Source organism: Polypterus senegalus, chromosome 2 (genome assembly GCF_016835505.1).
Source record: "Polypterus senegalus isolate Bchr_013 chromosome 2, ASM1683550v1, whole genome shotgun sequence".
Lineage (NCBI taxonomy): Eukaryota > Metazoa > Chordata > Cladistia > Polypteriformes > Polypteridae > Polypterus > Polypterus senegalus.
Window position 1 is genome coordinate 287,275,229 of NC_053155.1, and position 15,929 is coordinate 287,291,157.

General features: G+C 37.6%; 1 protein-coding gene across 3 annotated transcripts in view; it reads right to left on the minus strand.

Annotated features, from left to right (window-relative positions):
* LOC120523965 (protocadherin Fat 4) overlaps positions 1–15,929 on the minus strand; it is a 176,062-nt gene that overhangs the window by 51,429 nt on the left and 108,704 nt on the right. For all 3 annotated transcript variants that reach the window (XM_039745722.1, XM_039745721.1, XM_039745723.1), the window contains exons 10-12: positions 13,663–13,970; positions 10,199–10,281; positions 853–1,032 (exon numbers count right to left, since the gene is read on the minus strand). In XM_039745722.1, coding sequence (XP_039601656.1) covers positions 853–1,032; positions 10,199–10,281; positions 13,663–13,970 — 571 coding nt within the window. The remainder of the gene's footprint in view (positions 1–852; positions 1,033–10,198; positions 10,282–13,662; positions 13,971–15,929) is intronic.

A 15,929-nucleotide genomic window follows, 5' to 3' on the forward strand; every position in this document is an offset into this window, starting at 1 on the left:
GTTTGGCATGGACATGTTGCATTTTGATTGTTAATGCTTTGGATGAGACCTCATTAAGATACACAGAAGTTCTAATTTACAGGAAACATTAAGCCACAGGTTTCATAGCACCGCTATTCTCAGTGTAGTAAGGATGAAGTTCACAGCGTCAAATGGCTCTTCTTTATGATAACAAAAAGAGTTAATTTCTCAATTATCATGCTCATTTTCCTTTAACTGAATGTGAACTTTCATCACAACTTTCATCAGAATTATTAATCATTTCCTTTCAACCCCAGAAATAGATTCTTATTGTACAAAGCATTAAGCTGAAAGTAATGTTTAGTCAATTACATTTAATAACATATTTCAATTGCTTTCTAAATTTGCTTATATTTTCATTAAAAGGCATGGTCAGAATGTTCTGTCTGCCGGTCAGTGAGGACAGAACATGGTTTTGAGTTTAGAGGTGTGACGCCATGATGTTAACAAATTGCTGTGCTGCTCTGATATTAAATGTCTGCATACTGTATCTGGCCACACTCTAACTTACAGTAGATAAAAATCCACATTTCACACATTATATATCTAGCAGACAAGAACTGAGACAACATTGCTCTGCAACCAGTTCAGAGAGTGTTAGGGCTCAGTAGTGGTAAACACCAAGCAGCACATTACTTGTTCTATTTTTTACTAATGAGACAGTAACACATTTAATAGAGCTAATATTCTTCTTTAGAAATCCGAAGGGTAATTGACTTAACTAATCAACAGAAAACCTCAGAGCAAACAGAGAGGTTTGGATTTTCTAGTTAAATTCAATTGGAGTGTATACATAGAATAATGGCATTCATTTGTAACAATGTCTTGTACCTGTCATGGATATTGCGATATGTCAGTGCTTGTGAAGGCTCCAGAGGAATCCCATTCAGTCTAATATTTTTTACGCATCCAATAAAGTCATTGCTTCTCACTTGTCCTGGTCGGCTGAGAATTGAATCAATAGACTTAATTCCGCCAAACACCATGTTATTGGAACCCACATCCAGAGTCCTAAGGGAGACAAATGAACACTGGACGTCAATAAGCTAATGCACTCACCATTTTTTTTTTGCTTGTCAATAGTCGTCTGTGCTTCAAACACATTAGCTTTAAATAAACTCAGCAATCTTTTTTCCTAATGTGAAAATAAAGTGGGTCATATTTTTTTTGTCAAAAATACACCAAAGGTTGTATGAAAAAAGGATCACTAGAAATAAAGAACGACTTAGCATATAAATATGTACAAAGGTTACAAATTAGAGGACTTTATATGTTTACCTCACCACTTTCCTACCTAATGCTTCACATATAAAGAACTATTGGTGCCACTTATTTTTTAACAAAGTGAGTTGCACATTAGGCAAGCCAGTGTTTTTAAAATGCGATCAGGTTTGCTTTTAACTGCATGTAATAATTGACCAAAAGTAAGATTGGATAACTATTGTACTAAAATATTTGAAAGAACTGGAAAGAGCTTTTATCTTAGTATTAAAAAATATGCATTTAGTTTTGACTAAACTTGTTTTGCTCCTATCTATCTATCTATCTATCTATCTATCTATCTATCTATCTATCTATCTATCTATCTATCTATCTATCTATCTATCTATCTATCTATCTATCATAAGTGACCCAAATTAATCATTATAAGAAATTAGCTGTCCTTATTTTATAAACTTATATATTTAAAGTTATCTGCTTCTCACGTTAAGAGGCATTTAGTGTGCCAGTACAATAGTGGGACTCCTCTGCTTTGGCAATTAAAACTTCTATAACCAGAAAAAGCGGTTTTGAAAGATGACGTGAGATGAAATAAGATAACCAGAAACTCATGACATGGAAACAATCCACAACCAACCACAAATCACCTTCTGAATGTTTTTTTTTTCCTTTGTTGCCTTTAGCTGTTCTTTAATCTTTCTTTTCATTGCCATCTTTCCTTTCCCCCCATGGGATTGTGCAGTGGGTTGACGGCACAGTTGCTCATGCTTGTATTGCAATGGGCTATAAATTTAAGACTTGGGGTATTTTATTTTGCTATTTTGAGTAAGTTATGGAAAAATGTAACAGTTTAGTATGTACTGTGTTTAAGTTTGTAACCTAAGATTCATATGTAATACTAAGTCAATAAGGCCCTTAACCTGCAATTGCTTCTTCCTGGGTATGATGTTTTCTGCATCCATCCAGCTCCAATTTAGAGGGACAATTTGGGGGTTGGTGGCAGGATTGGCACTCCAGCCACCGTAAAAAGCCTTACACTGCTCCAGAGTGGTGCTGAGGTGTAACCTGTTGCACTCAGGTCCCAATCCAGGTAGTTCGTTGTGTGGAGGGTGCACGCAGATGCGCTATCAGGACATGCTCCCAACCACCTCTCTTCCTCCCATATCCCCTCAGATGTGTGTGTGTGTGTTAGATTAACTGGTCATTCAAAATTGGTCTTGTTTCGGTGTGTACCTTTGTTCTATCAAGGGCTGTTTCTTGCTTTGCACCCAATGCTGTTAGGAAATGTCCCTGTAAACCCTGACCTGGTTTAAGCAGGTTTGAGAATTGTGTTCATAAGAGTCACTTTTGAATGCTGTGAGATCAGTGGCACCCCCAACTTAATCATAAAAACCCAACATATTACTGTATATACTGTTGATGTCTATTTACAGTATGAACAACGTCAAAGTTTTTGAGGTTTACAATTATTTTTGGGTCTCTAGACTTGAAAAATCATTATTTGAAAGCCATTTTGGATCATATAATTTGCAGGAAATTACATCCTTCTGATAAAGAATTAACCAACAGGTGTCTGCAGAAAAAATGATCAGAAAGACTTGAAGTTGTTCATGTCACATCAAACGATCCCAGGGGTTCACTCCCTAATAGAAAATGAGGGGTCAAAGTTAGTCCTTTTCACAAAACTTTGAAAAACTGAGGATGAGTAACACATGCATGTGAAGTGTTGTTTTATGCTATTTTAAGGTTGCTAATCATAAATGTAATACTTTTGATATTTGATTGTTTATTGATGGTCCTAGCCCTCTAACAGTCACTTCCAGAAGGTTACAAATGACAAATTTCAAACATAAGCATGTGGGGTATCATTTTAGACTATTTCAAGGTCACTGAGTACGAATATGATGTGATTTTGATTTTTGATCCTTAACTAGGGATCTATGGACCTCTGCCTGGGATGAAAAACGACAAATTTCTATCATAATCAAGAATATTTAGACTTTAGACATGTCAGTTGAAGCACACATTTTTATATTTCAAATATCTGTTGCTACTATTCTTGTTTAGTATATCCTGCTACCATCTGAAGAACATCTTAACATTTCTTATTAACACCCTGAATTAGGGTGGCTTAGGCTAATTCAGACATCTTAATGTTATGTTTATTCTATGACAACTTTTTGGGGGGGTTGTTAGATATATTGGTAAACAGATTACATTACAATCTTCCTTTGGTCTTGTTTTCAGTGAACACATTTATTGATTGGCTATGCATGTACTACTGTGGATTGTATGAATGAATGTTTTACACAGATTACAAAATTGATATTTTAAAAATTGGCCTGTGTGTGTATGAGTATGTGTGTGTGTGTTTGTGTGCGTATCTGTGTGTGTGTGGTCACCCTGCAAAGGACTGATGCTCTATCCAGGTGTGGTTTCTGTCTTGTACATGATGATTGCTGGGATAGGCTCTAGCTGCCCCACACTTTGCCCTGGATAAAAGGATTAAGAAAATGGGAAGTTGAATGGATGGATGGATGAATGGAAGTGTAGCCAAATTTAAATCTTGTACCCAAGTGGTGGACTTTTTCCTAAGTAAGACTGGCTTAAAGCTCTATGGACATGACCAAGATTAAGTTTGGTTTAATGAGCTCTTTTGATGTTGTGAAAAGAACTTGAGACAACACACTCATAAAGGGTTGGGGTGTGAGCCCCGTGTACTGTTAGGTCCAGAATAGCCTTTCCTGACTTATGCATTCACCAAAATAATGAATCATACAGCGGTCAAATTGCAATGCATGAGAGACGATTATATAATGAGACTGGCAGGAAATTGAATACAGAGGGAATGCTGGGAAGAAGGTCGAGCGGACATGACGTGGAATGGTGAGGCCGGAAATACAGTCGTCAGGTAAGTTCAGAAGTGATGAGTTTAATGGGTGAATGGAATCGTCTGCCAATCTTCTCATGGTATGTTTTATTCTTCCCCTTTTCTGTTGAACGAGAGAGAGAGAGAGAGAGATGCTAGTGCCTTGTACAAAACCCACTTTCTTTGTGCTATCCCATGTCATTGAGCTTGTTAGCTGCTCCCCAAGCACGTGTGTGTGACAATGTTCACAAATGAAGTGGGTCCAAATTATATGTTGTGTGTTGCTCGTCTAAGACAGAAAATGAAATGTATCTATAAGAAATTATTTGTTAAAACAAAGCAAAAAAGTAATGCATGTATGTGCTGTTAATAACTGGTTTCAGTTTCTTATTTTTAATACATTTGCAATCTTTTCTGAAAACGTATCTTCAATTTGTCATTACAGATTATTGAATGTAGACTGATGGGCCAAAACTCCCAATTTATCCATTTAAATCTACAACACAATAAAGTGTGCAGATATTGAAGGGGTCTGAATACTTTCTGAATCCACTGTATGTCATATTCAAAATAAATTACCAAATTGTTTCTGGTGTTTCCCTCTGGTGCTGGAACAATATTTACTAACAAGTCATATTCAAATAATCTGTTAATTAAAGCTTACATTAAATATACTTAATATTAAATAAATGTTTTAATTAGTAGTCACATACTGTATTTTACTGTACTATACAACAACGTATTACCCAGTGGCACAGTGGGTAAGGCTGCAGTCTCATCGATATCCTGGCCACAGATTCAAATCTGACAACAATGCGCTGTGCATGGAGTTTCTCCTTTAGTCTGTTAGTATTGTTTTTCTCTGCCTTTATAGGTTTCTTCCAACAGGAAACGTTAACAATACTCATCAGAGCTTTGCTTCGCAGCTAAAGTTGTTAAATAGATATGGTTTGTGACCAGTACAATTCAGGTGATTCCAACAGTAATAAAGGTGTTAGTTCCTGTCTGAAAGTGTTTTTCTACATTAATTCTGTACACATCATCTTGTCATTTATTTTTTAAATGAAGTTATCTGTTGAAAAAAATATACTAAAAAAATCCCTGGGCTCATTTCTTTTCATGCGTTGACATTTAGTTTTTAGAACCATTAGATGCGTGTCGCGGTTATTCTGGTGGTACAAAGCCTGCTTTGCCAATTATTAGAACATTAGAAAGATTTACACAAGAATGGGCTATCCACTAAATCCTATCCTATATCCACTTAATTCCTCCAAAATATCATGTCTAGATTAAAAGGTCCATAAAGTTCTATAGTCTACCACACTTACTTAATAATGTATAGTGTCTATGGCTCTCAGTGTAAAGAGAAGCTTCCAAATGTTTGTGTGAAATTTACTCTTAACAATTTTCCAACTTTTTCCCCCATGTTCTTGATGAACTAATTTTATTATGGTGACAGTCTTGGCAATCATTATCCTATAGATTTGTCAGGGACAGAAACGATACCCGGATACTTACAGCCTCACAGAACTTGCTGTGTGGATGTGCTCGCCCTGTTCTGAAGGAATCAAGAAATAGCAAAGGGTGGGTTCTAAGTAATGATAGGCAGAGGAAGGCTTTCCTATATGTGCTCAGTGGTGCATGTTAGTGTGTCTTTGTACTGAAATTATGCAGTGACATGAATGAGCACCATAAAATATCGTTGATTTGACCGGTGTACTTCAGATTACCCGAGTTACACAGTTGCCGAAAAAATACATGTGAATACACAAGTGTCAACAAGGCTTTAGCGAGAAATATCTCTCTTTTCCATATCAAAAAATACATGAAAAACCTCAAAAAAAACTCTTAAGTGAGTTTCGCATTTTGTGATTGTGAAATATATATGCAACACTGCATTTATTTGAAACAAAACTTGGCTGTTTTACTCATCATTATGCATCAACACACCTATTCACACCAAAACAAGTCACTGTACTAGCATAAAAAAATTGCAAGTGATCTGCCTGTTTGTGGTATCATCTTTGAGATAAATAGCATTCTGATTGCCACTTGCTCCATTTCTGAGTAGCCATGGGTTGATTAGGGATTGTCCAAACAGCACTGGGCACAAAACAGGAAACAGGCCTGGACAGGGTATGAGTCCACTGCAGGCCCATTTACATTCACACCCACTCGAGGCCAAACTGTCAACTAGCTTAACCAGCATATATTTGGGATTGTGTGAAGAAAACCAGATTTGGCAGTGTATAACCCACTCAGATATGAGGAAAACATGTAAACACCACACCTTACCAGATAACTCATTATTATCACTCTGTGATAATGACTTTGTGATAAGGAAAGTGTGTCCAGAAAAAGAAAAAATGAATTAATTTATTAATTTTGCTATCACATTTGCCAAACATGACATTTAAAACTACTGTATGCTATTTATAACAATAAGAAATAATATTAATTAGCCTCTGACAATACTGATGTGCAGTAGTTAAAATAGTCCGACTAACAGATCCTGGGTTTGAGACCTACAGTTGTTTTTTTGTTTGTGAGGAGTATGGCATCTTCTCCCTAGGTCTACATGTGTTTTTCTCAGGGAATTCTTTTTTTTTCTCCCACTTATCTCCCACTAACTATGCTGCTTATATTAAATTGGACTGGCATAAGTTTGAGGGTGGATGTATTCTTGGGTGGACCCTGTGATGGACCAGCATCTTGTCCAGAGATGGTCATTCATTGCACCTAATGCTGTTGAGATAGGCAGTAGACCTTTATTGAAATCATCGAACTGAGAATGTTATGTTATGTTTTCTTGGTAAAATATTTAAAACACAGCCTCATTTCCATTTGAACATGTCTCCCAAGAACTGAGGACAGCAACTTTTGCCTGCCAAGATTTCCAAACAAGTAAAAGAATGCAAACATAGTGACCTTTCACACATGTAATCCTCCAGCCTCCCCATCTATTGTCATATAAAGGTTGACCCTAACAACCCAATCTGTAATGAAAATAAACAAATATGGGTTGTCTTTAATGAGAAAATAATTCTGCTGTATGAATCCACTTCTAAATCAAACCATTCATTCTTTAGTGTGCCATGGCCATGTAGCACAAAGAGCTGACTCTGGTTTTAATGTTCTTCTTTGCATGGGTTTCCTTAGATGTCCCAAATTTCCATTCAAAATCTAAAAAAGTGCTTTTAAATTGACTAGCATATGTAAATATTTCTCTGTGAGGTTGCTAGGATCGGCTGTGGGTCACTGCAAATCTGCCTTGAATAAAGTCACCTCAGAACATGGATGTCTTTCTAGACCCTCGTTTATCACTAACCTTTTTATTAATCATTATACAGGTCAAACACATCACACTCTACATTTTAAAGAATGCTAACCTGAGCTGGTAATGTGACCTCTTCAGATTTTGTGCATCTGTGTGAACACTGTTTAACGTTTAGCCCAGGATTAATGAATATATAGCTTTTGCCTTGGACTTGAAGTTGATAGGGTAAACTGTGCCAAGCTGAGAAAAACAACAAGAAATAAGATATTTAGGGGGAAAATATCACAACAGCAGTTTAAATTGGTATTTTGAAAACTAAGCCAAATCATTGAATGTGTGATAACGTAAGGGTTGCATTTTTGTTTGTTTAATTCCATTTTTAAAGTGAATCATGAAAAGGTAGGAAAAAAAACCTTCTGGGGGTCTCCCTTAAAATTGCTTTCATTTCTTCCTTTCCAGGTGAATTTATCTATCTTTTATCTTTTTCTACACTCATCTGTGTCTGACAACATGAGACTCCTTTTGCTGCCTTTGGTAGGCCCCTTATACAACGGGTACCTCTGTTGTGTATAGCAGGGTCAGCTCCTAACAGTGAGAAATATATTTGGAACATTTAAAGTTAAGGTTTACGTCTTACTTTAGGCAGGTGGGTTTGGTTAATGAAAATGTCATATTAAATATTCTATACAGCTTGCTCATGACTAAACAAAAAAAAATTAAGACATATACACATATTCACTATTGCATGTTTGGTCTGGGTCAGCCTGCATTTCTCGGAGTTTACTTCAGTTTTCCTTCCATGTCCACATGATATGCAGGTACATTTTGTTGAAGTTGTTGGGAGAGTCGGGAGGGCAGTGGGAACTAGAGGGGCAATATCCATTCTGGATGGGTTATCGTTACTTTGCCAAGAGGTCCTGGACTATGTTGAACTGTATGAAAGCAGCAATACCCCAGGCCACTAGTGGGCAGCATCTGCATTACACCCACTGCCAGTTCCTGAAGGGGCTCTTGGGAACTGTAGTATTTGTCTCTGTGGGAACAGAGGTGATCCAGATGTGCTTCCCAGTAGACTGGACTGAGACTAGAAGTGCTTAGGACCTCCTCCACCTCTACCTCCTCAGTCAGGTAAGCATGAAGTCGGGAAGAGAGCAAAGGCAGGGCTTGTCTGATTTGAGGCAGAGGACGCTAGTGGATAAAAGAAAGTCTGGGGGTAGAAAGGAAAAGGCTAATTTGGTGATTGCAGCCAAGGTACTTGTGCTCTAATAGATAGGTCAGAAGAGCTGTGCTCACATGCTATTGCACAGACAGTAAACACGAGTTTCTGTGTCGGATTTTCCATATGAATGCTCTATGAATTCAAAGCTTTAATTCAGACAGTTCGAAGAGCACAAAGGTACCCAAATTCTCCGAGTTGTGATGTCACACCGACCTTTCACCTTACTCTATTGTATTAAATATAAAAAAAAAACCTGGGTGGTGCAGTGGTGCACTGAGTTTGCATGTTATCCCTATGTGTACATGGGTTTTCTCCCACTGTCCAAAGAGATGCAAATTAGGTGCATTGGTGACATTAAATTGGCCCTAGCATGTGTCTGGTATTTGTGTGTGTGTGTGTGTGTTGGCTATACGATGTACTGCCTTACGCCCTGTGCTAGCTGGTTAGAAAATGACATGACATGACCCAGTTAACTAGAAAGCCATTTTTGTGGTTGAATTACCTTTGATATACAGTTAGTACGTTTAGTCTTTATTTTCATGAAAAATATGCAGTTTATATTGAATTTCTGATTATTTTTACAGCCCAAGTAAAAAATTAACAGCAACTTTGAATTTCTCTGAATAGCTGGACTGGAAATTCACGTGAACGCACTGAAGTGGGAAGGTGAAACGTCACAATCTGGGGCTATGAATACTATAGCTCCATACTATACAATACTATATGATACTATACTATACTACTAAAGTGTTATAAATATAAATAACACTGGAATAAGGGTGTCATGGAGCCTTTTTTTTGTTACAATATACTCTTTTGTGTTGTGTTGACTCCATCTGTTCACCCTGCTCCTGAAACCTATTTTGACTGCCTTGTTGTAATTCAGGATATATGGTCAGCTCTAGAATGCCCTCCAATCTATCACAGAGGCTCTAAACCTGTCTAGTCAGTGTCTCTGTATGTTTGTGTGTGTGTGCATTTTGTGCAGTGCGCTGGTGTCCAGTCCAGGACTTGCTTCTTGCTTGTGCTCACTGCTATGGCTCTGGGTCTCAAAAATGAATGATAGAATTGGGGAGTGGATGATTTGCCACCCAAGGTAAAGAAATGAAAAAGTTGAATCTGCGTAATCAAAGGAAGGAAGAAAAATATCAGCTGTGCTTTTAAAAATGCAAAAAGGAAAATTACTCTCTATTTCAACAAAAGAAAAAAATGAGTGACAGGGCCCTCCATGCATCACTACCTTCACTTCCACAACTGCCACTGCAGGGTCGCCACCTGCTGGAGATTCTTCTCTCTGCATACTGCAAACATAAGCTGCGGTAAGCCATTCAAGTCCTGTCGTGGATTTTAACAGATTTTTCTTTCTGATGCTTACAAAGTGAGTCAAAGTGTCTCTGATCTGTTCATCAATATAAACACTTGGGTATTATAAAACTTCATTTATGTGTAAGTTGAGTAAATCCGACAGGAGGTCTTCATTATCCCTCATGAATTAGGAGTAGACATTTCAATATTTCTATGGATGTTTAAGTACAATATGTTTGTATTTTAATTTCCTAAATAATAATCTTATTTCATAAATGTCACATACCTTTCACTTCCAAGTCCTTCAGTTCTTGAGTAACAAAATCCAGACGTTTCATTTGAGCAGTTGTCCACATTTATAAATCCCACCTGCCAATTTTGCACAAATACTTTTACAGTATACTACATCATTAACTTAACCAAATGAAAACAGTGCAATGTATTGATCAGGAAAAACTCTTTCTAAATTGATACACACCCCCTTTCACAAGCTTGGGGCACAAAATCTAAATTATAATAAAGTTACAATAAAAAAAAACAATTTTGTATTTATAAAAAATATTAACTATCAGGTGCTAAAGTTAGGCCAATATTTAGACCTCATGTTCTTTGTGTATGTTGGGCTGTTTCTGATTGTTTCAGTTTCCTTCCACATTGTCATGATTTATGGTTAGGGTTTGTTGGGATTGTATGTTTCACATTTTTCTTATTATGGTTATTTTTTTGCTCTTATTTATTTTTATTATTCTTTTCTATGGGACGGAGTGGTGGCTCTGAGGCAAGGAATTTGCACTGGCAATTGGAAGGTTGCCGGTTCGAATCCCGTAAATGTCAAAAGAGACTCTACTCTGTTGGGCCCTTTAGCAAAATCCTTAACCTGCAATTGCTCCATCCTGGGTATGACATTAATCTGCATCCAGCCCTGCATGTAGGCCCTCCAACCTGCAGAGAATTAGCTCTCCAGCTACCATAAAAAACCTCACACTTTTCCACTCCATCTGAGCTAGTGTGGTGCTGAGGTGTCACCCACTGCATGGCTGCACTTGGGTCCTAATCTGGGATCCTGAGTTTGTTTGTCATTTGGTGGGTGCAGCAATGCTCTGTATCAGTGCTACTTTTTTTGCTACTCTCTTTCCATGGTCACAGCCATATTGCTTACAATTGCTTTGTCTATTGTCAGCCACATGGAGTGAAGGCCACAGTACAAATTGCTAATGAACCCGAATATAAATGGTGTTGCATGGCAGGTCAGTGGCCTAGCTTTGGGGTAAAACTGAAAATCTTCTCATGCTTCTGCACTTTTGCATGAGAAACTACTTTTCTCGCTTCATATTTTTGACATTCGTCAATGTTTTTTGACCTTTCTTTTTGATTTTGCTTTAGTTTAAATGACAACCCTTTTGTCTTTCTGATTTCTGACTGATCTGTCAGCAACAAGGCAACCAGACTGAGGTTTAGAATGACTGGGAGATCAATAGCAGTTATATAGGCGAAAGTCAAAAGCAACAAAAACAAATAAAACTTTCTTCAAAATAAGGGAGAAGGCAAGCTTATAGTTAAAAACAAAATAAAGTGCTGTAAATAAAAAAATCAACTATTTAGATTAGCACAACAGAACATTTCATGTCCAATAGATGAGTCAATAAAGCCAGTTTGTAAAGTGTCATGAAGATGACACAATTTCGGCAAAGTGTTTTTTAAGGTAATAACGTTGTCTTGGCCTGTGACCTTGTTCACAGAATATTTTCCTGGATGTTCACCATGCTAAGATTTTCCCATGTACTCAATGATGCTATGCAAAGTCAGTGTGACATCACAGAGCTGTAGCAGCCATGCACAGAATTTTCACACATGCTTACTGTAAGATCACTTCATCTGCGACACTATACAGTCAGATTTGCACCTACATGCATTTGAGGGGTACATTAGCTGACCATAATGAAAATATTATGAGTACACACATATGTCAGGGATTCCTGTGAGCTGCTTTAGTCTCTTGTGCAGCACTGCATGGCTAATTTGAATGCATAGGTAGACATAAACAAGCCTTAAAGAAGTCCTCTACCTCCTCAAGTTAGAACAAGATCCTGTGAAATAACAATAATAATGAAAGACTTATTACAGTATGCAATGTGCTTCTATCTTCTTGATGGAAGATACAAGTGCAAAGACGTTCCAGCTGTACCAAGAGCTTCAAAGACTGGAATGAGCCAATCCCATGCTGCTGCTTCACGGCATGGCCAATGTGTACCCTGAGACTGGAGAACTGTGAGCACAATTATATATATGTATGTATGTGAACATTTTCATGATTTTACAGAACTCACGGTGTTTGGTCACCACCAACCCAAACCAAACCATTAAATCATTGTGCTGTCCTTGGGTAGTTCAGTTTTAATAATTGTAATTTCTGCCTTTTCTAATGGAATATTTACAGATTTTGGCATGAAACCAATTGAAGGTGTTACAATCCTATATTATTATGATTATTATTGCTACCACTGTACTGTTTTACTATTTTTTTAAACTTTAGGCATTGGTATTGCACCCCAGGATTCATCAACTATATAAAGTCCACCCTGACTGTACCAATTTACCCGAGATTTGGATAGTTTACTCAATTACCTTGTGAGTCTTTCTTTGTTTATTTTGGTTTCTGATCCATTTGTGTTTTTTGACTATTTTGAGTGTTGACAAACTGTTTTGCCTTCTGGTTTTCATCTTTGCTTTGTTTCTTGTTAGATACTTGAAATCAATCCTAACACTATGGCCTGCTTGGCGAATAGGCTAACTGCACTAAAGAGAATCGAAATGTAATGTATCCACCAAAGGATAACGCATTGTAAAGTTATTGCATATTTATGTGACTTGCTAAAAGAAGAAAATCAAACCTGTATCAAAGTCTAAATGAGAATAAATAACGAAAACTGTTTCTACAAGTCAAAAAAATCCATAAAATACATGTAGTGTTTAATGCTACAAATCACACTTATTTTCTTGGTTTTGATATTTGGTTTTATAATGTTAATTTTTGACTTTGGTTTTTCGTTCTTGCTTTGGCTTATTATTTTTGAGTGTTGTCTTTATGACTCTGATATCCTGCTTTTTCCTTGACTACTTTTATTTCCAGACATGATACCACCCCATCCTGGTTTTTAGCTGTTATTTTCAAAACAAATCCAGTCCTTTTCACCAAAGACCAAAAGAAGGGTGGTGCAGCCATAAGCCTTGATGCCTAACCAATTAATTTGCTGAAAGGTGCAAAGTCTATGATAAGTGATGTTAATAATAAGTCAGTCAGTCATTATCCAACCTGCTATATCCTAACACAGGGTGACGGGGGTCTGCTGGAGCCAATCCCAGCACAGGGCACAAACAGCCCACCGTAGGGCACACACACACCAAGCACGATTTAGGATCGCCAATGCACCTAACCTGCATGACTTTTGACTGTAGGAGGAAACTGGAGCACCCAGAGGAAACCCACACAGAAACAGGGAGAACATGCAAACTCCACGCAGGGAGGACCTGGGAAAAGAACCCAGGTCTCCTTACTGCAAGGCAGCAGCGCTACCACTGCACCACTGTTAACTGATGTTAACATTATTTCCATATTTTCACATTTAATTCAGTTTTATTGGTCAAGTAAAGACATCAGCTGATGCAGAATATAATGATTATGAAACAGAAGATAGATTATTTTCGGTTAGAGGCTTAGAAATCTATAACTATATCAAATTTGTAACTCACCTTCCCACTTCTGCTAGCAATAACTCCATGAAATTTCCCATCAGCAATAAACTTTTTTGGTCTTAACATTACAGTTCCATTTCCTAGGTCATACGATAACTGGAGTCTTCCATTCACTATTTCTAGAGCAAGGAACTCACTCCCAGAGTCTTCTTTATTGTCATAGTTATATAGGAGTAGTGAGTTGTTGTCTACTGTTGCAAATTCCATTGACAGGATGTTATTTCTGGGGTCTAATGGAGGCCATTCCATGTATGACAGTTCTTCAAAGCCATAGATGGCTTCTTCACAATTATTGCCACTTACACCTGAAAGTAAAAAATTGACAAAATGAAATACATAAGGCTATTCATTATGAAAACATCATATTCTTTATCGGGATATATGACATAATAATGAAGTTATGGTTGCTCTGGACACAAAAATAAATCAAAGACAACATTGTGCAAAATAAGTTATTGCAAGTTACAGTACAGAGTGTAGTCAAAAGACATGCATGTGAAAGTTCATGTCTAGTTTGTAGCACCTCTTTTAAAAATTTCCTCTTTAATTTTATCAAATCAAGTAGTCAAGTGGCTTTATTGTCATACCGTTCATACACCATACTGCAGCATATAGTGGCACAAAGTAGCTCTCCCCAGGACCGTGGTTAAAAATATAAATATACACTGGACAAGTGCAAGACAGATAAGAACTATACTATTCTATAACTTGATAAATAAGTAAACATTAAATAATAGGCAAGTGGATAGATAGTAATAATTTGAAATAGTAATAAATAAATAATATAACAATTAAAAATAAAACACAACAGTACTAACAGAGTCCAGACAGCCAGGGGGGTAGAAGCTGTTGTAGAACCTGGCAAAACTGGTTTGAATGCTACAGCAACTTCTGCCAGATGGAAGTGGGACAAACATACTGTGTGAGTGGTGGCACAAATCCTCAAATGAGTGTCTTCTTAGAATTCCAAGAACAAAACTTAAAAGAAGTGGTGAGGCGGCCTTCTGCTGCTATGCACCTAAAATCTGGAATAGCCTGCCAATAGGAATTCGCCAGGCTGATACAGTAGAGCAATTTAAAATACTGCTGAAAACATATTACTTTAAAATGGCCTTCGCATAACTTCACTTTAACTTAATCCTGATACTCTTTATGTTCAATTCATCATAATAACTATTCATGGTGGCTCTAAAATTCGTACTGACCCCTACTTTCTCTTTTGTTTCTTTTTCCGGTTCCGGTGCCTGCGCCACCACCACCTACTCAAAGCATCATGATGCTCCAACAATGATGGATGGATTAAAAGCCAGAAGTCTACGTGACCATCATCATCAAGTCCTTCCGTGAGAACCCTAAATCCAAAGAGGACTGTTTCATTTATGTTAGGTAGAATGCCCAGAGGGGACTGGGCGGTCTCATGGTCTGGAATCCCTACAGATTTTATTTTTTTCTCCAGCCGTCTGGAGTTTTTTTTTTGTTTTTTCTGTCCACCCTGGCCACTGGACCTTACTCTTATTCTATGTTAATTAATGTTGACTTATTTTATTTTTCTTACTGTGTCTTTTATTTTTCTATTCTTCATTATGTAAAGCACTTTGAGCTACTGTTTGTATGAAAATGTGCTATATAAATAAATGTTGTTGTTGTTGTTGGCAGCGGTCCTAAACAGTGCTGTGGGCTTTGCAAATGATATCTTTAATGATCTTTACAGTCATTGGGTGTTTCGGCCTTTATCACAATACACCCTCGCCCGAGGACAGCCCACCACAAGCTGATCAGACAGTGATACAGCTGGTCAGAACACTCTCAAAGATGGCCTTGTAGAACATGGTGAGAATGGAGAGAGGTAAGCTTGCCTTCTTCAGCCTCTGAAGACAGTGGTGTACCTTCTTAGCTGTAGAGGTGGTGGCAATTGGCCAGGTAATATTAGCTGACAAGGTACACACCAAGGAATTTGGTGCTCTTGATCAGTTACAACGCAGTGTACATTAAGAGACAGATTATTGCACTTGCACCAGTCCACTATAGCCCTTGGGGGTGCCCGGGCTTAGTGTGCATTGGTGCTCGAGATGGTGTTTCTGATGCGGACTGCCTTGTAGCTGGTAGACAGTATCATAAGTTTCTGTCTGTCTTGAGTCTGTTTTCCCTCTGGCAGCATCCCAGTTGTGACAATAAACAGACCAGGTGAACAGCATATACAGTATAAGTATTGTATACTCTCCAACCAACTGACATCATATCAGACAGACAAGTTCAAGTTCAGA